Source organism: Crocodylus porosus, unplaced genomic scaffold, assembly GCF_001723895.1.
Source record: "Crocodylus porosus isolate Cpor-Errol unplaced genomic scaffold, CroPor_comp1, whole genome shotgun sequence".
Taxonomy (NCBI): Eukaryota; Metazoa; Chordata; order Crocodylia; family Crocodylidae; genus Crocodylus; species Crocodylus porosus.
Window position 1 is genome coordinate 59,750,829 of NW_017728948.1, and position 25,396 is coordinate 59,776,224.

Consider the following 25,396-nt stretch of genomic DNA (forward strand, 5'->3'; position numbering starts at 1 on the left):
GATGCTTATCTTGCTGGGATCCTGTGACCCCAGCTGACTTCCTGCCCTTTGGGCGGGGGGCTGGACTCAATGATCTTCCAAGGTCCCTTCCAGTTCTAATGTCTATGAATTCTATGAAATTTAATCACGTGACTAGTCTTTATGAACTTATTTCAAGAGGACTACTCACATATTTAAAGTTAGACACATGTTGAAGTACTGTGCTGAATGATGACCTTTGTTAGCAAAGAGTATATGCTGTGGTTTATGAAGGCTAATATTGCTTAATAAAATTTCACCTTATGAAACACATTTCTTGTAAAAAATTTGGCAGGCCTGGATCATTAACAGCATCAGCAAAATTCTGTGAAAACTGTTTATTATTTATAAATGTTGCTGTAGAATCAAAAGACTAATTGTAAACCTTTTAGACAGACACAAATTATGGTTGACTGAAACCAATTGACAAGCTTAAACCAGAGAGCTGTTATACAATCTAAAATTCCAGGCAACTGATAAGAAAGAAAACATGATAATAAGAAACACTGGATACCATATGTACAAGAAAAATACAGAAACTATTTTTACAGACTAATATAATATTGGTTGTTAACAGAATTAATATTTTAATTAAAACGCTGATTGTTACCTCCCCATCTGCAACTCTGAAGTTTGTATACTGTGCAAAGCGCCGTTCTTCTTCAAAATCAATTAGATTGATTCTTAAAGTATAGTTTCCTTAAACAACAAAATATAATTCCTATTATAGCATCCTTCTTTGCATTCCCCAGAATAAAAACAATGTATTAATTATACAAAAAAAGATTAAAACCCTGGTTTTTGTTCTTTCTTGCATGAATGTATTCTGTCTTCTTTACAGAATGTTCCATATTTGTAATCCTCTTTCTAGTCTTTATTTTCCGAATTTTAGAGGCCTTATTTAAAAGAGAAGGTGCTAAACCAATATTTTAGTGCACATGGGAGCAAGTGGGTGGGCATGCTTTACAGCAGGATACCAGGCTGTGGTATGGAAGGACAAACCCTTCAACTCCTCTGTAGATGAAAAGGTTAACAGCCAAAACCAAATCTTCAGCATGTGTAAAAGTGAGAAACTCTCCAGTGGAGCTGTAATAGTTTGTGCGGGTCTGGCCCTGAATATGTGAACCAAATTTTCTTGTCACTTCCATTTATCCAGTCCCACTGACCTAGATTCCTTATCTCATAAGACAATTTACCTGATATTCTCAAAGGTTCATTGAGCAGTCAGGACATGCTCCTAATGTAAGCTGTCAGCAAACTGGCCAAGTGTGTGTTAATGTTCTATCACATGCAGGTAAACTCAGGCTAACTTCATTTACTAGTAGCACAAAGGATACAATGGCATAGACTTCAGCTATGCTGGCTGCAAAGAAATGGAGTTCTAACAATCAGTAACCTAATATCAAAGGGAGGTTAAGTTAGAACAGTAAATCAGTAGGAAGGAGATACTGTCATCGTCATCATTCCCAAGATGCTAGAAATGCTAAAAGATGCTCAGATCTATACCATTACAAACCCATACTAAATGAAGTTCACTGTCTGGGCCTGAACTGCCAGTCAAATTGATGTTGTGGAATGGGTGAATGGATCTGAAGATTCTGAATGTTCAAAATGCTACGTCCTTATTTACTGCAGAGCACTGTCCCGATTCTGGTGGGTTTTGTACTGGTACAAGCCCTCAGAAACTCCATTCAGACACAGGATTTAACACTAGTGCAAAGATATCAGATTTTGATGCTGAAAAGGCAAAGTAACAAAACAACGAACAAACAAACAAACAAAAAACAAATGGTAGATCTGTCTAGAGGGCAAAGGCAGCTAAAGAAGAAAATTATTTTGATACGAGTCTTACCTTGACTGGTCAGATAGTGAAGATTTTTATTTCCAAGCCAGTATTCACCATTTCTCAAGACAAAATTTCCAAAACCTTGTTCATAGTCAGCCCATACTCTGAAAATAAATTTAAACAAATTATGAGGGTTATTTAAAAAGAATAAAGTGTTTGCTAGAAACATCACTTTAATCTCACAGTCTTCTATAAAAGCATTAGTAAATGAATATTTTGGATATGATTCTTATTTCATTTACTCTGGTTTTATTTAATGTATCCATGAGATGCTTCATGCACAGTAGACTGATTGACTGTGCATTACAGTGTCATGGCAAAAACTTGTGTTATTAGGCTAATGTGCAGTAGTATTAATCTACTGTGCATTAACTGTCATGAAAAAAGTGATTACATTAATGTGCAGTAGGGCAGCCTACTGTGCCTTTATTTAGTACTTCCTTTTGCAAGTACTAAATTTAATGCGCAGTAGGCACTGCACATTAATGAACATGTCGATGCCTCCCTGTTACCTACATGGAGTTTCTTCTGCTTTCTCTTGACTTAAATGGCATTACTGCTGACTGTATCCCTGAGTTAAGATTAGATTTCATGAGGACAGCCAAAAAAGGGCATGATTAATAGCTTTTGAACTAAAAAAAGTGTTTATGACCATCTAGTCTAACTTCCTGTACCCCATGATTTACCTAAATTCCAACAAGCAGACTTTGCAAATTAATAAATTATTCCATGAAGAAACATTTCATAAGTGACTCAAGAGTACATCTGCCACACTAGTTCATCACAAACAGTAGGCTTTCTATGATTTTACTAAATAGGTTAAACAACTCCTGCAGATATAGCTACTATGATTTTGCAAACTGCTTTTGCTCATTAGGGTATGGCTTACTGGTGGCTTTAGAGCTGTCTAGCAGTAAGTGTTAGTAGATTTTTAAGAAGGAGAACCAAATAGGTACTATATATATGTCATGGGCGATGCAAGGTGTTGTTTAAACAAAAGGAATTATAAGTAGGGAGTCAAATGTTCAGAGACATTTAAATGTTTAAAGATCTTTACTTTGGGCAGTGTAGCTTCAAAGCTTACCAGGAAAATAATACACCCTACTGGGTGCATCTACATGAGATGCTATGGCACAGTAGCAACAAACTAGTGCACCATAGCTCATTGCTACCATGCAGTAGCGTTGCCAGGCACTAACCATGTGGTGACGCTACTATGCAGTAGTAACAAGCTACTGTGCAGTAGCTCATTGCTACTGTGCAGTAGCGTCAGAAAAAAAATGTGAGGCAATGGTACTGCGAAGTAACAACTACACAGTCTGCTACATGTGTAGATGTGGCCACAGGGTACAACTACTATCACTTAAGTTAATTGTGCATGGATTATAAAACTATGCTGTATGAAGAAGCTCAGGGCTAGGAAACAGGATCTTGGGCTACTGAATTTCAATTTTGACTTTCCTGCACTGAGTTAGTGTCACTGAACATACCTGACTAATGTTTTGGTTTTTCACTAAGAAGTTTAATTTTTCCAAGGGGGGTTGGGAAGGGGAGATATTTTTCCAAGCATCCCTAATACCTATCTGCCTCTCAGAGTTTTTTAGAAGATGCATTAGTTTGATATTTACACAGAGCAGAAAGTTTGCAAAATGAAATTCTGGTGCTTAAAACTGGAATAATCCTGATTGCACATAACAGAACCATGTTATGGCACAAATATCTAAATTACCACAAATACTGCTGTAAAAAATAAATTACCCAGCGTAGCAAGCTGCCAGTTTTAATGGAGCCCATTCAGGGAGTTCTGTAAAGCACTACATTATGCCACGTAGGTGTACGTACTTATAGAAGCTCAGTTTGGTGGCTTTGCCTATTCATTTTTCATTTGCAATACATATTTACAGACATATTTTTAAAGTTAATATTTAACTTGGTCCCTCCTAATTCCAGGTGCTTGTTCTTCATTTTTAATGTTAACTCCTTGCTCCAACTCCTACCTATCGAAGTTCTGGCTGCCATCAGAACGTCTCTGAAAAACAGTCCAGCCTCCACCTTCTGACATGTCACAGTAGGCAAGGAATTCACTAGGACTCTGAAGAGGTTTCATCTTGTAAAATCCACTTTCCTTATGACCATCATTGTAAATCTCAGCACAATCTGTTCTCAAAACAGCAATTGAATGATATGTTTTGGTCCTGTAGTTACAATATTATTAATAACAAGCCTTACAAACAGGGATCATCATCAGCATAATCCATTTATAATAAACATGTACCACTTGCATATTAGCTAGAAGGGAACAAAGTAGACATATATGCAAAGACTTTCTATATCAATCTTTTTGATTTAGCATTTTTATTTCCATAATTCAGTAAAGATTGGCAAAAATTTTGATACTTCTTCAAGGGGATCTTTGTAAATCTTGCAAAGTCATTTAGTAGTGTAGTCCTGACGCTGTTTTCATTTGCACTGGCATATCTCTGAGTTAGGTTGAAAAGTTTACACTGATGTAACTCAGAAAACTGTTCAGCACAAACAACAGGGCTGAATCAAAGTTAGGAGAAAGGAAGCAAAAGGTGGAGTTGATGTGTTTTTTTTCACCTTCAGCAAAATCAGTGCAAATTAACTTATGCCAGTGCAAACTGTATACAACGTGATGATGCTGATTTAATACTGTTTTTCATTAATTTTTCTTTGGTGTAAATGGCTAAGTAAAATTCAAGACAATGGCAAAATCAGTTCCAGTGAATATAAAATAGTAATATAATTGTATAATTTTTTTCTCCTAGGAGTTAATAATTATCCTATGAAAAGAACTCTTTGTTTATATCTAATCTACCATCAAGCAGTCAAACAGGAAAGATGTATAATTTTCAATATTTTCTGTTTTTCCTGGCAAGGGTAAAGCTGATTCAATGTACAATTTACCTCTGAAAAACTTTTGAACATATTCACTGGACCTTTGCCAGCATTTTTTTTATATATATATATGTAAAAAATTTTTGCATTTCTTGGCCACTTTACAATTTTCTGAACCATTTTCTTTCTCCCCAGAGACAGTCCCAGTAAAGTTTAGATACAGAAAATAAACTGTTTACACTGAAAACAAATGAGTATGCCAGGATTTGGCCAGACTATAGAAGAAAGAGTAATTTAAATAACATCTAAACTAATCTATGAGAGACACGTAAAAAAATGTTCTGAAACACCCATGATTTTTTCACTAGAATCCAAAGTGTGCAAAGTACTCAAGCATGCACTTAAGTGATTTACTGAACTGGGACCTAACTCCCTTAATGTTTATATAATATTATATAATATGTGTGTAAATATAAAAATGTGTGTAAATTATAATAAAAAGGAAAACCCTGACTGTGCAGATAGGAAGAACAGGATCTGAAGACTGGTAGCTGTAAGAGTTCAGTTCCTGAAGATGCCTGTATGTGATTAGAGAGAGGTAAGGTTTGGGATCTTTTGGGGCAAGGACCTTATTTTCTCATCTCTCATCTCACTTGGAAATGTGTGGTGTGAATACTATAAATAAAAACACAAACTATTATTTCTACTGTTACTAGCACTAATATAATACAGAAGTCCAATGACCTTTTCTCTTGTATAAGTGGATCATTAGATATATAGACTGGGAAGTGAGAATTCTGCAATAGATTATGGCAGGAGTTGTCAACCAGGGGCACACATACCCCCGGGGGTACTTGAGAAGGCCCTAGGGGGTACACATGGGCGGGTGGGGATGGAGCACCACCACGCACTGACCCACACTGCTGCACAGGCACTGCCTGCCTGGCCAGACATTGGGGGCGGGGGAAGCTTACGCGCAGTGGCTGCCACCGCTCCATGTTTGGCTGCCCTCCCTGTCCCCCACTCCACATCCAGCCATGCACCACCACCCGCTCCCCCCGCTCTGTCTCCAGCTGCTGAGGTATACTGATCCAAAAAGGTTGAAAACCCCTGGATTACGGGATGAAATCTGGCCTTTGGGGTTGGCTCCACAACAATTTCCTTTAGTTATAAAAAGTCAAAGTCAAAAGATTGCCTTAGATGAATAGCCCACCAGATTGGCATGGTTAAGGTGTACCATTTTTTATAGTTTCTAAAGTGGATGGTCTACACAAGAATGTGATGAACAGCAAGATACCTTTGCTATGGCCTGGTGCCTCTGCTATAACAAAGCTAATAATTTTGAAGGATTAGTTATACACTGAAAACTCAAAACACAACCATTCAGTCTCATATGGATCTATGAAACTGCTATCTCTACTTACTCTTGATTACCTACTTAGATCTGATGTGGAAAAGCTCTGGGGTTGAGTTGCAGAGACAACAGCATGCAAAGTGGGAAGTATTTGTGTTTCACAGGGTTAAATTCACTCCTACTATAGTTCAACTGATTTTGAAGAATTACATTAAAGGTGGGTTTAGATGATTTTGACATAGAGATAATGACTGAGTGAGGTTGCCCAGGAGATCCCTATAAAATACTCAGAAGGTAAAGAAAATTTCATTTATAACTGCAACAAAACTGCTACAATCTTTCTGCACTGATGTTTTAAAACTTGCCAAGATAACTTCATCTATTATAGAAGCAGAAGAAATTTGTATTAATTTATGATTCAACTTTTCTCCTTAAGCTCTTGACTGCCAGTAGGGGTGTCCTGGACGGCACAAAACAGCTCCTGATTCATGGAATTTTAGAATAACACACACAGAAGCTATGTTCTCTGACTATAAAAATATTTTTCAGCCTTTCAGATATTGTGATTGTCCTTTCTATAGCATAGATGCAAATCAAAATTAAAGCCTCAAACCCAGCTTGGACGATGCTGGTTTGCTTCCACGGGTACCATGATTTTAATAATTAAAATGGTGCATTGCTGAGAGGACAACTGGAGTATAGAAAGATTTTCTTTATGGTGTAAGATGTAGCAGAAACCCAAAATATTAAGTTATTCATATTCTGCTGACTAAATAGCTCTGTGAGATAGGGTATCTTTGAACATTAGGAAAAAATTACGAAACAGAGATAAAACCTATGACGTACTGAGATGCCACTGACTTACTTTAGTAGGAGGTCAGGGTATTCAGAGTTTAGGGCTAGATTCACTAGGGGATTTAGGAGTCTAAATACCACATTAGAAGCTAATTACAGTCACAAAATGCCCTCTTCATCATGTAAGTTCCTAAGTTTCTGTGAGTAAAATCCTCTGTCCACCTAAATTACTGTTGGTGGGCTTGATTTTCTCTTATTTGTGTTGCATTTTGGTACTACAACTTTCAAAGAGACAAATTCATCTTTCCTATTGAGCTGTGTTCACTTCAAGACAAAATATGCTTAAAATGTTGGCTTCTAAGTCTTCCTGTTGTCTTTTACTATTGGAGGTGGTTCTGCCCCCACCAGGGGGACAGAAGTTAGCCACCATCAACCATCAGAATTCCCCATAGATCACCATGCACTCTTATTAAAAACCTCCCCACTTCCCAAGAACACTAGAAAGATATGTGGGGCCTGGTGCTCTAGCTGTGGACCACTTACCATGGCCACATTGTAGATGACAGCATTTGTGGAGAGGCTCCTCAAGGAGCTAGATCTGCTGGCCCAAAGTAACTGGAGTGGGACTCAGTGTTTTGTTAACTAATCAAATCATCAGTCCCACTAAGGTTACGGTCAGGAATACAAATAACAATTCTATGAAATCTGTATTATTTCTACTTGCCCTGGGGCAGGATTCTAAACTTTTTATCATTTTTAAATGTCTTGCTTTATATGTCCTGGCTATGTGGTAGTGTCTGTGCCTCTGGAAGAAATCAAGTCATACATAATGCATTGCTCAGTGTTTCTAAAATCAAATTTAAAACAGTCATGATTTAGAGTTTAAGGCATATTTGTTTATTTATTTATATAGTCCATGCCTTGGAATATTTTTTTTTATTTGGAGTGGCTTACATCCCTTGGCTGAAAAAGATTATTGAAGCCATATTTATTTGGAAGGCCTCTGCCCGTTCTTGTCAGCCTCCTAACTCAGTCTCTTTACATTCTTAAAGAATGTGGTTCTACATAACAGACCTTAGTTGTTTCTTTAAGTCTCCATTATTTGTATCACTTTACAATCTTGAGAAAGTCTTTCCCTGCTGCTATGACAATATTTGATTAGAGTTTCTTTTGGTTCCAAATTTTAATGTCAACAGAGCTGGGCTATTTTGGACTGAGACGATAGGGAGTTCCACGGCTGAGGGGCTCTCATAGAAAACATCCTGTAAACAGCTCTCTCTCATTTTTAGACAGCATGGAGCACCAGCTCTGGTGTCACCACCCAGTGTGGCTAGAGCAGTAACACAAAACTAGGGAGAGGTGGATTCTCAGATACACTGGTACTAGGATGTTCAGAGCTTTAAAGGTCAAAACTATCATCTTAAAATGTACTCAGAAACCAATAAATCATTATGCCCACATATAACATGTGCCCAACAAGTTATCTCATTTAAAAGAGCATGCAGCCACATTCTGCACCAGCATCAGAGTCCAGGCAGTTTAGATATACTTCTGTATAGAGACTATTGCACTGTCTAATCCTGAAGCAACAAAATTTGCATAACAACTGAATGCTATGTCTTGGTAGGACAGTTTCCTCTGGGAATTTAAGAGTAGGGCTATAAACAGTAAAAGTCTCAGTTTTACTCGCCTTAGGTAAACACAATTAAAATAAATGCAAATTGAAAAGGATTAAATTCTTACCTGCATACTGTCTTTTTTCTCCCAGGTCAATGACACTGTTTTCATCTCCCCTGTCACTGTATTGAATCTCCCTCTCCTGTAAGAGCTGCACAATTTTTACCTGCTGCTGTTTTACACGATATTCCAGAAGTCTCACCTGAGCCTGGAGCCTCAGCTGCTCTTGCAAACAACTCTGTAGAGTCTAGAGGGGGAAATGCATCCTGCTAGTAGTGTCAACAATATTTATCAGAGCACTTTGTTTTGCATTAATAAACTACTGTTCTCTAAAATACAGCTTTGTCACTAATTGTTGTAAAAATAGAATACGACGATTACTCTCCCCTCCATTACTGCTACCTAGTATGCTATGTTAGGGTGACAATATTTGGATCTTGGGGAGCACTAGATTTACAGCTGAATAAAGGCTTTAGCCTGTGGCCAGCAAAGCTGCTAACCACAAGGCAGAATGATACATTAAAAATAACATTGCAAAAGCTTAGGCAAGCAGTTTCCTAACAATGTGGTAGTGTGTAGGATGTATGATTCACTGTGCAAGGAGAACAGGATGCAGCTCACCAGCTATCGTCAGGAGATAAAGCAGAAGTAAGACCTTGGAGATGAAGGAGTCAGCAAGAAACAGCAAATGACCAAGAGAAGCTGGGTTCACGGTCTTGAGCATGCGCTCATGGCAGAAAGACATGTAAGTGAATTAAATGCATAGGCAATTCCATGATAATGAAGTAAACAGTAAACAGAGGAGGAGCTTGAGATAGGAAGAAATATGGGTGGAACGAAGGAGAGGCAAAGATGGAGTAAATGTTAATGAATATGAACCAAGGTGTATAAATATGAAAAAAAAAACTAATGTTCACTGCTGCTCCCTGGTTTATTGTTTTTCTGGGAGCTTGCCCGAAGCTGTCTCCATTCTGAATAAAGCTGCCGTCAAGCAATGTGTGCTGATATTTGGTCCCTGTTTGCTCCCTGAGCAACTGGATCCCAAGCAATTGGATTGTCATCTTCCTAGTTGTTGGGTGCCACATGGAGTCGGGATCTAACATGCTACAGAAAGACGAAATAGCTACCTTTCTTTTTCTGTTGTTATTACACACTTCTCACAGAGCCTTGAAATGTTAATCTAATACTATATTTAAATTAAGGAATGCCTACAACTTTGAGAACGAATACTATTGCATAGAGTTGAGATCATCAACTCCCATGGTTAAAACTGAAAGGCAAAATCCATGGCAAAAATAAAACAGAGCAGAAATGGTGCCACTTGCAGTGGGATGCCACTGCACTTTCAGTAGCTTGTAGAAAAATGTGGATTCTGAAGTTTTTCGTGGTTTTCCATGGTGAATGGAAAACTAGGATCCCTGTTAATGAGTAAAGATGTTCACATACATAACCTTTCCTAGGATTGGGCTTACATAATACATAACCTGTCTGCTAATAGTAACTAGCTTGTATATCTTAGTTATTAAAAAACACTTGGACTGTTCATTTTCAGAGGTTTCCTACTACTTTTAGGCCAAATTTTCAACCTGGCCTCTAATTTTCTACTTAGAGTATTGTTTGTGTACTTTTTGCTGTTTTAGCAGCTGGTTGATAGTGACAGAATTTGCTCATGATGTGATGCTATAACCAGAACTGCACCTGGAAAATTTTAGAACGTCAACGAAATTTGACACGTAGAGCCATATCTTCACAACTCCATGGACAGAACTACATTTATTTACACCAGCTGAGGATTTGGTCCTTGACATTTAACTATACTTAGCGGCATACCTAAATCGTGGCAAGGCAAAGGTTTTTTGCAGCCCACTTATAGCATGGAATGCTGATTTCATGGGCATTTTGCAGAGGCCCTGCCCCTCAGGGCTAATTGGCAGAGAGGCCTGGAGAGGAAGAGGGATGTAGGGGTGGCCATAATCTCGATGGCTGGCTGCCCTTCATGCCACCCTGCCCCTCAGTGCTAAGAGGCCTCAGCAGGGGAGGAGAGATGAGGGTGCAACTGCTATCTTGTCTGCTGCCATTCGTGCTGCCCCAGCAGCCCCGGCACCTTCCCCTCCCAGCAGTCATAGGGTGGCCATCATAGAGGACATTCCAGTTTTCTGCTACTGTGCCCTCTGTCCTTTACTGATATGAAACCTGACACCTTAATGTCCTCTATTTTTCTCTTCAAGAGAAAAATAGAGGACATAAAGGCATCCAGTTTCACATTGATAGAGGACAGAGGACAATTGGACTGTCCTCTAGGATGGCCACCCTAGGCAGCAAGGACCGCTTATTTTTATGGTGACAGACTTACCTGATCGAGCTCCATGTTCAGGGACTTGAGAATCCTCAATCCTGATTGGTGGAGCCAATCCACCAATCAGAAACAAGCTGGGGGAAAGTGGGCATCACGCCTTTCCCAAAGAGAGGGAGTGAGAAGCTCCCCGACCGGACTGTGAACTGCAGCATGGCAGGTCTGCCAGACTTTAGGGGTGGAACCCCCAAAGTGTATAAAGGGAGAGCATGCTCAGCATCCTAGGGGAGAGATGTGGCAAGGGACAGCGAGGAGAGAGGAGCTCTGGAGACAACTGTCCTTGGGACCCTGCCTGAGCCTCAGTGGTACATGGATCGGTGTACGGTGCTCAGGTTCTAGAAGTTGCTCGAGGCGGCTTGAGCCTGTGAATCCAGCAAGTGCTTGGGTAAGCGGCATGTGGATCAGGGCACAGAAAGCCAGCCCTAGGAGCAGCTTGAGGCTGCTTGGGCCTCTGGTGCGCAAGTCGGCATACAGAGAGCTGGCCCTGGGAGCAGTTGAACGCTGCTCAGGCCCCACACAGTGAGCAGGTCGGCACATGGAGAGCTGCCCCTGGGAGCAGCTCGAGGTTGTTCAAGTTAGCCCCGACTCTAGGCCAAGCAGCCAGAGCCCTGCAGCGTGACTCCACATTAAACTAAAAGAGCCCCTGTGGCCAGAACAGGGCCTGGGAAAGGGAAGGACCCCTGTTGTGAGGCTGGGGAACCAGAGCCAGCAAAGGCTCAGTTCCCATGGGAGTACCTGGGGTGCCCAGTGCAGGGTACCAGGCCATCAAGAGGAGCCAGAGGTGCTGCTGGAGCTTTGGCTGCTTTACAGCCGGAGTGAGGGTTGCTGGAGAAGTAGGTCCCACAGGGGAGGTGGGCTTGGGAGAGGAGGGTCTGCAGCCTCCACCCTTCTCCATTGTGGGAGGGGGTGTGTCCACAGCCCAGGGCCCTAAAGGGGAGGTGCTCCAGGGAACACCCCATGGGGTGCTGAGTGCACTTCATATTCTGTGATTGATGCTGCTTCATATTGTAGAGGTTAATATAGTTATGGGTACTCCTTAAGGGGGTGTATATGGGTTTACCTGTCTTCATTACCTATATATGTTTACTGCTTATTATTGGAATATTGCATTGCTACTTCAGCTTACCTGGGTTTATCTAAGTTGATGCTTATAGGTGTTTATTGTGTTGATGCTTTGACTTACCTATTCCCTAGTGTTCATGTTCATTTTGTGCAAGGGAGTTAATTATTGCCTAGGGTGTCCCATACTAATTCTACTGTAAATATTTAATGTCTCTTATTCATATTTATTTTGTGTAGCAATAAATTTGTATATAGTTAAGCATTTTGTCTTAGCCTGGCTCTATACTGGCTCTAAACTGCTCCCAGGCAGAAGGCCCCTCTCATAGCACTCTTGCCTGACCACCCCATCCCTTCCACTTGCAGACAGGGCACACCCCTGGGTGTACTCGGGCTACATTATTAAGGGTTTTATTTGTTGATTTTGCAGCTTTTGTGGACAATCCCAAATTTCATGGATTCTGCAAAATCCACAAAACTGTGAATTAGGCAGTCCCTAACTATACTGCATCTATATTACATTTCTATAACTTTAAAATAGTTAATAGATAGTGAATGTTGTGATATTGTAATTAATGCATGTCATCTTGGGAACTCTAGTGATTTTACTTACTATTATACTACCACACGATTTACTACCATTGATTTAAATGTACCTCCTCTATGTCAGTAAGAAGAGAGTAAGACTAATATTTAATTTTATTTCAATGTGACACTTTGTAATATTCTCCTCTGCAAAAATCTTGAAAATGTCTTTCCATAATGGTATTGTACTTTTCTATTCAATGAATATAGAGGTCCTCCAGTACATCTCTGTGTGACACAAACTAACATGGTTCTGTTTGGTTGTACTTGTTGATGAATCAGTCAGTGATATCAGCACAGCTCTGAAAACAGACTAGGTTAACTGAAATAAACAGTACAAATAAAAAGCTACAAATCAGGATACTAACATGTGATTTTCTCCTTCTCTCAGTAATATTGTGGATCTAGTTAAAAAGCAGAGGAATGTCTAATACAAAAAACATGTGTGTAAACTGGGTCATGGTTACGTCCTATTATTTACGGTAAAACTCAAGGCTACCGCAGGATGTCAGGCTTTGCTTTTTCACTCCAGAGAATGCAGTTTCCTTTGTTGACCAACTTACAATAGGAGATGGACTACAGGAAAAAATAAATATTAGATATTTGTAAGTGAGAGATAAAGAATGATTTAAAATAAGTTTTTAGCATGATATTTTTAAATAACATTGTCATTTGCTCTTAATGTACTAGGTTTCTTTAGGTAAGTATGTATTGCTTCTGACCTGTTGACTCTCCTGAATATATGTCTTCGTTCTGAATATTTGCGTTGCATCTCTGATTTTTTTTCTAATTTAATTCATACTTATTTGTACACTGATGGATGACATCCTGGGACATGTGGCAGAATCAGCTAGTTTGTTAGTAGCCTATTCCAGAGGGGAGGGTTCGTTACCTCTGCTGTGCCTGCCGCTGAAAGGCAGCTTTGAAAATTCCAAATAGGACTTTGGGCCAGATTCAGATATGGTCCTAGCTCCATACTATCTGGCTGCTCGAGAGAGAATGGGCAAAAGGGCCAAATTCTAAAACTCAGGAAAAGATGCCCAAAATCCCTGTTGTGGCCTGGCAACACCCAGAAATGCATTTTACTTCAACAATACTTCACTGCAAATCTTTTCCAGATGTGACCAACAGCACAAGATGGTCAGCATAGGCAGTCAGGCTGCACATCTGGTACAGCCAAAGGCAAGAAAAAAATACCCTAAAAACAGGCATAAGGATGCATATTTCATGTAAACAGAGTTACATCTGGCTGTACGTAGAAGGGACTCTTGTTAAATTTCCACAAATCCTGAACACAGGCACAATGCCATGAAGGAGAGGATGTCTTTATAGCTGGGATGGGAAAGGAAAAGAAAAGAAGAGGAGGCCTTTATAGCAGGATCATCCAACATTTTTAAGACTGATTCTGGGATATAATTTTCAAGTAAATGCTAATGGCCAGACCATGATCATGCTCCTAGCTATGAGTGAGCAATGATAAAGAAGCTACGACTCTGTGACATAGGTTATAGATTCATCAGCATTACATCTGTGTTGTATTGTAAATAATAGTCAAATTTACCCAGATGGCCGTGTGGTGCTATTGCTCATTTTCCTGAATCTGCCAGATGACTCTTAACAGAAGCAGCTTCTTTAAAGATTCCAGGACCAACCACAGATTTTTCATATACTAATTTTACCACCCTGATGTCAATAAAGCCTTCTAGTAAGCGTGCCTTTGAGCAAACTCTTCTCTTCTCTTCCAATCATCATCAAATCTCTATGACACCATGTAACACTTTGTCAGCTATTTTGATCAGTAAGTCTTTGGGGAGCTTATTTGCACCACTGCTCTATGTAGGCTGTTAATCTACTGTGAAGACTAACAGCTACCTGCTCTCCTCCCCAGTGCCATACTGGATTATGACAGGTACTGGGGATAAAGAACAAATTGTAGGAAAGGGAATTTAAAAAAAGCAAAAAGTAGGTGAATGTTGGAAAGAGTGAATGGTAGAGATGAGAGTGAGGTAGGGAAGAGGAAGGGATTAGGCATTACACAGGAACTCTGGATTCATTTTTCACAGTCTTATGGGACCTAGGATAAGCCAATTAATTTCTCTGTGCTTTAGAGTTTCATATGAAATTTGTATATAATCCTGTCCCATTTATATATAAATAGATCCTGCACTCAGGTGTCTTATTACACATGCATAGTGTTCAAAACAGTAGGGAATCCATCCTGATTATGAGCTCCACTGCAATAAAAATAAGGGATAATTGCTAAGGAGAAAGGAGAGAAGAAAGATAAAAAAGGAAAGTAAGAAAAATGAAAAGTGAAGGCAATTTAAAAATATTTTTATTTTTAATACGTTCTCCAACTATTGCAAATTTTTTCAGCAGTTCAAATGTAAGCAGCTCAATTTTTCAACATCCTTTCTGATTTTTATTTTTGGATATGCATTCATCTATCAAACTTTTGTGCTGATGTCTCTTTAAGAGATCATGTTATAATAACATCATCCCAAATAAATACTTATTTTTTTATTCACTGAAGACTGGATGGGGGAGTGAGAACAAAAAATCAGTGACAGCTGGGCACATAAATTATTAGAAAAAAACCAGCAGGTGCCTATCTTCATTTTAGTACCTAACACCTTTAAAAATCTGGCCTCAACTTACCCAGATTCTCACAGAAGCTTTTGATGGGAAAAATTAAACTGTTGGGAAAATTGTTACTTTAGTTGTCTCTGATACAGCTGGGGATGGTCCTGCTTTGACCAGGGGGTTGAACTAGATGATCTCCTAAGGTCCTTTCCAACCCTAATTTTCTATGAGTCTATGATTCTAATCTGTTTATGTACACAGGTGTATTATAATAGTACACTCCTGAAAGTTTACACTATAGGATAGTTCATGCTGGTCAACTGATCCCATATTGCAGAATTCATACAAATGCCCTTTAAGAGGAAACACATGTGTCAGGTCAGCGAAAGGTTACTTCTTTCTCACAGCATAGTTATGCTTCTGAGTATGTTTACTATCCCATTTGATGTAATAGATGCTCAAGTATTTTAAAACCCTACTAAAGAGAGTTTACTAAAAATGAAATGCTTTGAAACATTCATGGTTCCTCTGCTGGCTCTACAGCAACAAAGCACAAAATAATACTTTTTCAAAATAATACTTCTAAACACTCCTGAGATAAAGGCTAAATTTGTCACAAGGGAAATCTGAGGAACAGGGTTAAGTGACTTGTCCAGGACTAACTGGTTCAGTTCTTTATATTTGAGAGATTCAAGTCTTACACTAGTGGGAGAGAGTAGTGGACATATGACACAAACTTCAACATTGGGATAACTTCATACAATCTGATGGAGAATCATAGAAGAAAGGCTCAGGGACAGTATCCCACAGTAGTCATCTGCAAAGAGCTTACTACCCATTCTCTAATGGCACACTGGTGAGGCACAGTAAAGCTGCTGACAGATGCTAAGGCAGTTGCGTGACTGGGATTTGAAGAATTTTATGCACCATTCCCCAAGTCACGTTGCTTGCCATGCCATGCCAGAGCCTCCCCAGTGTAAGGCTTGTGATGCTCCATACGGTACAGTGGAGGAGCTCCCCTATTTCCTGCTGCATGTGCCAGACTAAAGGGGTGCCAGGCGCAAACAGAAGGAGGTGGAGGGACTTTCTCATCCCCAGTTTCATTTACCTATTTAAGAGGTGCTTTGCATGTACAGCTGGGAATGGGAGAGCTCCCATATCTCCCACTGCTTGTGCTGGACACCCCTTTAAAGGGCCACATGCAGCAGGGAATGGGGAAAGCCCTCTCATCCACAGCTCTGAGTGTTGCGTACCTCTTTAAATGTGCACATGCAACTGGGAATGGGGGAAGTGCACTTGTTCAAAGATGCACATCCTCTGAAAGAGGTGCCCTGGTGTCCCAAATCTGAGACCCAAGGATGCTTTTGGGGATAGAACAGTGTGACAACCATGTTTGGTACCTGGAACTGCTCCCAGCCCAATCCCACCGAATGGGCGGGGAGCAGCTTTGTCTCAGACCCTGAGTGTCTCATACCAGATACCAACATTCAAATAAATGTCAGGATCTGTCATTGCACAATGCCAGTCCTATTTTGGACCCAGGACTATGCCCAGATCAATCCAGAGAATCAGAGAGAAGGGCTGTGTCCCAGACCTTAGAGCTGCCCCATGCTCTGAGACTTCCTGGGATCCAGCCCTTAAAGAGCCTTGCCTGAGGGGGATGAAGGGCAAAGTTCTTTAAGGTTTTGGGTCTAGCAAGCCTGATGCTGACAATCAGTGACTGTCAGCATCAGGACTTTGACAGCACCAAACTAGGTTCCTGGGACAACTGGGACCACTGTCAGCACTAGGATGATGGAGCATGCCATACATTCAATTTATGGAGCCATAGAAAACAGCCAAAAAAATTTCTACATTTTTGTGGAATATCTTTGTGGCTGGTTTGTCATTTTATGGTGCCACAAATTCAATGAACATGTGATATGTTGCTAATTATGCATGATTAACATGGTAATTGCTCCCTAAATGCAATGTGTGCCAGAGGCCATAGCTGCCTACTGTTTGAACAAGACTGGGATAGCTGCACATCTAGAAAATTCATATACAAAACCAATGTAAGGTACACTAGGGTATATGTTGATCTGTCTATGACCTTTCTTCCTTATCTTAATTAAGCTTCCTAAAAAATTAGTACTAATTAGAGGCTAACATTGTTACTATTATCTTGATGATATAATGGGATAAAAAGTAACTTGAATCTGAACTTAAAAAGATGGGTGTCTGTAACAGGGAATCCTTACTCTGTTTCTTGGGTGGTGGGGGGGTGGGAGCTACAGGGCCAGAAGAACCAGTAAGGGCTCTTTGAGGGAAGGGCTTTTATGACTCAGGCAAAGGCAGCTGGCAGAGCTAGGACTAACAAGCAGCCCCTGTGCTCAGGCCAGCTAATAGGCCAGGCTGGCCAGAAGGGGCAGGGCCCAGGTAACCCATAGGCTTGCCTTCAGGAAGAAGGGGTAGTGAGGCCTGCCAGGGACAAGGTGCCAGCCACAGGAGTGCCCGAGGGGCACATGTGGTTTTGGGAACTCTGCCAGGGCTCAGGACTCAAACCAAACGCAGGCATGAAGCCAGGAGGGCTAGGGCCAGAGCCTGAAAGGGACAAAAGCAGGACCAGGGACCCAAAGCCTAAGAGGGGTGAAAAGCCAGGGGTCAGGAGCCTGGAGCCCAAGAAGGGCAAGGTAAGCTAAGCTGAGGTCCAGTGTAGTGGGCCAAGGTAAGGATCCCAGATAGAGAGAAATGGGCAGAGGCTGGGAAGGCCAAGGCCCCAACAAAGACATGGAGACCTGAGGAGGCCTGACATAAGGCACCTTTCTCCCAGAACTATCGGAGTTATTAATCGGTCACTTTTGCAAAGCGTGGGCATGGTTGTAGGGACAGAACGAGACCACAAATTTAGCCCTTAAGGCACACAGGCCTAAAAGAACAAGTACTGAGAAGAAAGAAAGAAAGAAAGAGACAGCACCTAGGCTTACCAGCCTAAGAAGGCAGGCTCCCTTCATTACCAACGGTAAGACATGGCAGGATGAGACCCTGGGAGATGGAAGCAAGAGTCTGTCAGGAAAGATGTGGCTGATAGGGGGCACATCAGTGGGGGACAGCAAGAAATAAGAGCTGCTTTGTTAACCACGGCACCCATTGGGGTAACTAGGAACAATGACCACAAACTGACGGAAAGCAGATTTAGGTTAGACATCAGGAAGAACGTCTTTACAGTAAGGGTTGCCAAAATCTGGAATGGACTTCCAAGAGAGGTGGTACTCTCCCCTACCCTGGGGATCTTTAAGAGAAGGCTAGACATACACCTGGCTGGGGTTATCTGACCCCAGCGCTCTTTCCTGCCCAGGACAGGGGGTCAGACTCGATGATCTGCTAAGGTCCCTTCTGACCCAAACATCTAGGAATCTAGAAATCATGGCAGCCCTTGGGAACCACATCTTTCATAGTGTCCACTTACTTTAAATCTATATTTCTTCACAGTATCATTTTAAATACTCCTAAATCCCTTAATATTATACTGAATTTGCATTCTTGGGGGGTTTAATATGATTAAACATAATGTATTCCTCTCAACAGGACTAAATTCCTGGCAAGTTCTTTACTAAGACAACTACATAGCTTTGAGTATCCAAGCCAGCTCATTTAGAGCTAGATCAAGGTTTTCTGCTTGGCACTGCATTGTTCAGAAAAGACGTATCCTAAGACACTAAAACTGCTTTACATTTTGGGTGCTTGTACACATGCAGGACACCTGCGCTGACAAGTTCTAATTAGAATGTGGGGAAGTGTAGTCACCCTAGAGGATAGGCTGGCAATCAGGCCAGGCCGACCTCAACAGGCTTACAAGGTGGGTGGATCAAAACCTCATGACATTCAACACTGAGAAATACAAGGTCCACACCACACTTATAGGCTCAGCAGTGCTATGCTTGCTAGCACCATGACCAAAAGAGACTTGGGGGTCATGATTGACCACAACATGAACATGAGCCTCCAATGCAATGCTACAGCCAGCGAAGCAAACAAAACTCTGGCTTGTATCTACTGATGCATCTCAAGCAAGACCCAGGAAGTCATCTTCCCACTTTACTTGGCCTTGGTGAGACCACAGCTGGAATACTGTGTCCAGTTCTGGGCTCTGTAATTCAAAAAGGATGTAGAGAAGCTTGAGAGAGTCCAGAGGAGAGCCAAGTGAATGATTAGAGGACAAGAGAGCAGACCTTATGAAGAGAGGCTGAGATACATGGGACTCTTCAGCCTGGAAAAGCGTAAGGTTGGGGTGACTTGGTGGCAGCCTATAAGTACATAAGGGGTGTGCATCAGGATCTGGGAGAACAACTGTTCACCAGGGCACCCCATGGGAAGATAAAGTTCAATGGTCACAAACTCCTGGAAGATTGTTTTAGGCTGGACATAAGGAAAAACTTCCTTACTGTCCGAGTCCCCAGGGCCTGGAATACATTTACCCCAGAGGTGGTGCAAACACCTACTCTGGATACTTTCAAAAAACAGTTGGATGCCTATCTTGCTGGGATCATTTGACCCCTGCTGATTTCCTGCCCTTTGGGCAGGGGCCTGGACCCAATGATCTTGCGAGGTCCCTTCCAGCCCTAGTGTCTATGAAATCTATGAGTCTACTAGAGTCTTCTAATTAGAACAACAAAGCCAAAAAAATATTTTTTCACTTTTATATTGTTTTTCAAAGGAATATTTGCATGCTATAGGCCCTTCTATATGTTAGTTATTGCTCAATTACCTGGTTAATTACACAATTACCTTAAGACTAACTACATGTGCAAATACTTATCACACAATAAGTGTGATGGCTTCACCATCATATGCATTCAGTGTCTCTGTATTTCAAAAGGACGCCACTCCTGCCACTTTGAAGTATAGGATGCTGAATACATGAAACGCTGAGGGCGTTTTAATTAGAGTGGCTCCCAAGAGCTGTTATAATTAAAATACCCCCCATCCTCCCAGAGCACATGTATAGACATCCTTTGTTTTAAGTTTCAACAGGTACAGGTATACAATTATACTGCATATTTTAAAATATCTTTGATGTAAGTATCCTAAACTAGCTCTTCTGGTGGATACCAGTGTCTATGAAGGATTATTAACAGTGTTGGACAGCTGGAACCGTATAATAAGGATCAGAGTGCCCAGAAAAAGATACAGTAACATTCTTCTGTTTAAGCATGAAAAGTACTAACATCTCTTCTTGAGCTCTAACCAAGTCATGCAAAGTTTTGTTGATGAACAGAAATAAACATAGTTTTCACATCTGGAATTCAAGACATTTAGAATTCACGTTTGGGAACAGGCTAGTTCTGTAACATTAAGGTAGGTCATTCTGGCAATCTGTCACTCCAGTTTTATAAATAATAATTCCTCTAAAAGCACTGAACTTTCATCAGTGTGAAGTGGCAAACCTGGCACTGGCTTTCAAGAATCTATGGTGACAGCAAACTTCATTTTCTTTTCTTTAGTTTATATGTGAATCAACATACAAATATCCTGATACTGTAATAGTCAGAGAAATGCTATTTTGATAGCAACTCTGTCTGTGAATAAATGTGTCACTGATTAAAACCAGACTGAACATAACCTGTTATGTCTGCTTTAAGAATACAGTTGTTAATGCTGTGCATTTAGAACAAGTATTTAACAACTGCTGACAGTTCTAGTCCTGGACATATGCTCTTATATTTAATCCAGCTGCTGCTATTAATGTGCATATATGTCCTATAATTTATTTCATCATTGTGAGAACTATTCAGTAACTAAAGTCTTTCCAGAAAATGTTTTACTGTACATTAGCTTAAAGGGTGTTTATGAGAAGTTAAAGGTTTTTCCATTCAAGTGTTCATTTTTATTTTCCTGTTTTTGAGGACTGTAATACGATTAAATGTTACACATTCTTGAAGTGATGAAAACTCTGGGATGAATTTAAGAACACTGTCAATATAATTACTGCAAAGTTAGCCACAACCCCAATAAATAATATTAAAAAGCAGACAATGGGCTTCATGCTAATGACTTCACCTTACTGTGCTCGCATAGAAATTAATCAAACCTAAGTTTTCTTCCTTCACTGGATTTAATTTTCACTCATGTCCTTCTTCCTTTGTTTTACCCAAACCTGGGAACGAAAACATCAGAATATGTAACAATGTCCTTTCTTATGTTAGTTCTAGCCCAACCATTAACAGTACTTACTGAAACACTATTGTTAATTTATTTCTCATTTTGTGTTTGTGCATTCCATGTCTCTTTCCCAACGTAATACTCTGCAGTTGTCTTCACTAAATTTCATCTTTGTAATCAGACTAGTTCTTCAATTTATCATAATCATTCTGAATACAAGAGTAATAAGTAACACTTACCGAAGTGTCAATGCCCATGATCAACCCATTTGCAAGGATAAAAGTAAACAATATCAGTATCTTCATTCTGAGGAAACTACAAAAGAGAGTAACAAATTAGATCAGGATTCATTACAAAAAAATTTACATATACAAACGGTCATATTTGCTCCTTAAAAATCCTCAGAGTATTATTTGAATATATTTAAAATAAGAGGATTAATTTAGGAAAATAAAAAAATGAAGAGGAAAGAATAATATTTTCCCTTTTCAGACCACTTCTGATAGATTTCCAACATTCATTGGAATGGGTAATGAAAATATATTTGTATATTTTAAGAGAATGTTATGTAGAGGCTATGAAATCACATAATTATAAACATGGTAAGAAAAGAAAACTTAACTTCTCAATTCAAATCCTTTAAAATTACATAATTTTTCTCTTTAACTTTGGTTGAATCAGAATCAGGTTCAATGTTTGGTCGTTTCAAAATTGTGAACTAAGGATAATATCAAGGGTGGGAAAAATTTGGCTCTTATACACACCGATGTAAGTGCACCATGAATTTGACCTGGTGTTCTGGGACTACAGAAGATGACAGATATTAAATGATCCACACAGGAAAGAAAGGAGGATAATTGGGTTTCTTCCTCAGAATTGTATTCAGAAATATGTAGACTTGACTCCCCACTTTATAGATCAGGAGTTATGGACTTGTCTAATGGAACTAGATATACTGGTTTCAAACAAAGTTTAAAAACTGATTTAAATTAAACTAATGCAAATCACTGTGTTCACATTTTTATTTTGATTTAAGAATGGCTTGTTTTGCTTTGTTTTAAATGAAATCCTGGTACAAACTAAAACAGCCTTTTGCACTGGTCTGACTAAATGAGTTAAAAAGAATGTAAGTTAAACCCATACAAGTTTGTGGTTAGACAAAACCTGAAAACAGAAAGAGATTAATGCTCCCATTTCAGCAAAGTACTTCAATATGTGCTTAAAAGATCACTGCCTCTGTGGAAAATTCCACTCAATTTCTATATGTGTGAATATGAAATGCCAGTGGAGGCTGGGCAGATTCTTTTTTTTTCAATTCTTCATATTGTACAAAAATAACCAGTGTGCATTTGGAAAGTATGTTTTTCAACCCCTTAAAATTCAGCCAAATTAAATCTCACCATTGAAAGGCATGTTCAGGCACATGCCAAATTTAAGGTTTCCATTGTTTAAATCTCAAACACTTGATACATTAAAAAATGACATGTCTTATTTAGCCAGAAAACTGCATTTTTTTCACTCTGAATTCCCACATGCTTCAAAACAGCATGTCCATTGCTGGTGCATCCTCCAAGCATTATTCTCAGGCAGAGCAAGTGCATCAACTCTGTGGAAACTGAAAATGTCTAATAAATATGTAAAATGAATGTATTCCCATTCATTTTAATGGTCACTGACCAATTATCTTTGGGAGAATCTGAATGTGATTTGAAAAAAAAATCAATCACATTTAATATTAAGGATACATTTATAGGTAATGTATAATGGGTAAATAAATTATAAAAAATGTTTTAGTAAAGGATTCACAGGATCGCAGGAAAGTAGGGCTGGAAGAGACCTCAGGAGGAGCTCTAGTCCAGCCTCCCTCTCAAGGCAGGATCACTTCTGTTTAAACTATCTAAGGCAAGTGTTTGTCTTTGAACCTGCTGTAGAAAATTTCAAGGGATGGAGATTCCACAGCTTCTCTAGGTAGCCTGTTCCCATACTTGACCATCCTCAGAATCAGAAAGTTTATTCTAATCTCCAGCCTAAATTTCCTCTGCTGCAGCTTGAATCAACTGCTCCTAGTGCAGTCCCCTGTAGCCACAGATAAAAGGCTATCTCTATACTCTTTATAATCACCCTTCAGGTATATGAAGGCTGTTATCAAATCCCCACTCAGTTTTCTCTTCTTGTTGGGCACATCCACACATGCAAGCACATGTGCTTGCAGCAGCTCAAATAGAATCGGTGCAAATTTGAGCTAGAGCTTTTTGCCTCCGTGCATGTGCTTAGACATGTACTTTGTTGTGGAGCAAATTGTGCCACTTCAGGCAAAATTACCCTGCCTGGCTCCTCCCGGATCTGCAGCCAGGGGGAGCTAGAGCCTGGGGTCAGCACCTGACCTGGTCCCATCAGAGCAAAAAGCTGCCCTAGCAAGCAGCTTAGGGCTACTCACTCTCAGGAGCTTCTGGGAGGAAGCTGGCCATGCCCCTTCCTGTCCCAGGTTGCTGTAAGCTTGGTCTCAGGAGCTCCTGGGGAGAAGATGGCCAGGCCCTTTCCTGCCTCTGGCTACTGTTAGCTGCTGGCTTGGTCTCAGAGCTTTTAGGAGTGGGTGAGCTGGACCCCTTCCTGCCTTGGGATGCTGCTGCTTCCCCCCCCAGAACAGGGGGGGTCCTCTGCTGCATGCTGATGCCCCCCCATCAGGGCGGGGCCCACTGCATTGTACTGAACCCCAGCACTGCACCCCAGCTTCTGCACCCCTGTTCAGCCTGCTGCCCAGCCTGCCACCAAGCTGCAGTCGGGTGACAGCCTGGGGAGGGAGCCTGCACTACCTGTGGCCCCCTCCCCTACCATCACTGTTGGAGCCTAAAGGTACCTTGCCTGCCCCAGCTGCCTTGGCAGGACACCCCAACCTTCACTTCCACTTTCACCAGAAGCACACCTTGAGTGGCTGAACTGGATGGTTCCCACCACCACTACTGCTGCTGCCGTTGTTTCTGCTGCTGCCCCCTCTCAGATCTTCCACAAACAAAGCCCCTCCACTGCTCCAGCCATCCTTTACATCTGCCTCAGCAGCCTTCCCTGTGTGTTTCTGCCCTTGTGTGGTAAGGCCTGTGGTTCACCCCTGCTGACCTGGGGTTTGCTGTGTAGCTGAGTAAGCCAGCTCGAGCTTCCCCAGCCCTTGTGTGTGTGTCCCCTCCCCCACATTCTCAAAGTATAGGCCTCCCAGTTTTTTTCCTGTGGGGATGTAGCTCAATGAGCTTCAACCCCCTTCCTCCCTATCCCCCTTCTCCCCCACAATTGAAGCCTGCCTCTACTAGATTCACCAGCCCCATGGAATATTTTGTTTTTCTTTATTGTCTTTCCTGCCCTCATGTGAAACAGTGGTAGGGCAGGAAACTTCTGAGGGGCCATCTGCCCCCCCACCAGAGCTTTCTGCAGCCCCCACTATGGGGGTGGATCCAGCCAAGCCCTCAAGAGAATGCATGCCCCTGCAGCCTCCACCTTGGAGGCAGAGTCCAACCAACCTCCTCTGGGGGTGGAGAAGCCTGCAACCTCCACTGCAGGGGCAGGTGGGACTCAGGTAGGGAGCCAACAGGGCCAGGGAGTCTCCCCTGGCCAGGACCCGCCCCCCCAGAGGGGTTCCCAAGCCCTGTCTCTCATCATTGGGGACCAAGGGCAAGGGCAGTGAGAAAGACTCCTCTTCAGCCTCCTTGACAGCTGGGGATGGGAACGGCAAGGACCCTGACCCCAAGCCTAGACCACCAGCGCCTGAGGGGATCAGGTGCATTACACCAGCCAGCACACCCACTCAGCCTGTCCTTGGCCCTAGCTCTGGCCCCACCAATATGGCCTCCCGGAGGGGGGAACCTCAGCTATGCACAGGCAGCTGCGGGGAGACCCAAAGCCAGGGGGCCCTGGACCCTCCATTGCCGGCCTTTCCAGCTCAGGGAGTGGGGCCCTCTTCCCTGCATTCACCCGCAGGCATGGGGTGAAGTGCCAGCTGGCTAAGCAGGAGAACTTGCACCTCTGAGACCTGGGTGCAGGCCCTGGCTCAGGTAGTGGGGGCCCCCAAGATCGTGGCGGCCTTCTACTTTCATGGCAAGGGGGTCATTTTCCTTGCCTCGGAGGCCACTGCACAAAA

General features: G+C 41.4%; 1 protein-coding gene across 2 annotated transcripts in view; it reads right to left on the reverse strand.

Annotated features, from left to right (window-relative positions):
* Positions 1-25,396, reverse strand: part of FGL1 (fibrinogen like 1) — a 42,104-nt gene that overhangs the window by 7,853 nt on the left and 8,855 nt on the right. For both annotated transcript variants that reach the window (XM_019552603.1, XM_019552602.1), the window contains exons 2-6: positions 21,510-21,585; positions 8,616-8,796; positions 3,862-4,021; positions 1,871-1,968; positions 629-717 (exon numbers count right to left, since the gene is read on the reverse strand). In XM_019552603.1, coding sequence (XP_019408148.1) covers positions 629-717; positions 1,871-1,968; positions 3,862-4,021; positions 8,616-8,796; positions 21,510-21,575 — 594 coding nt within the window. In that variant the 5' untranslated portion in view covers positions 21,576-21,585. The remainder of the gene's footprint in view (positions 1-628; positions 718-1,870; positions 1,969-3,861; positions 4,022-8,615; positions 8,797-21,509; positions 21,586-25,396) is intronic.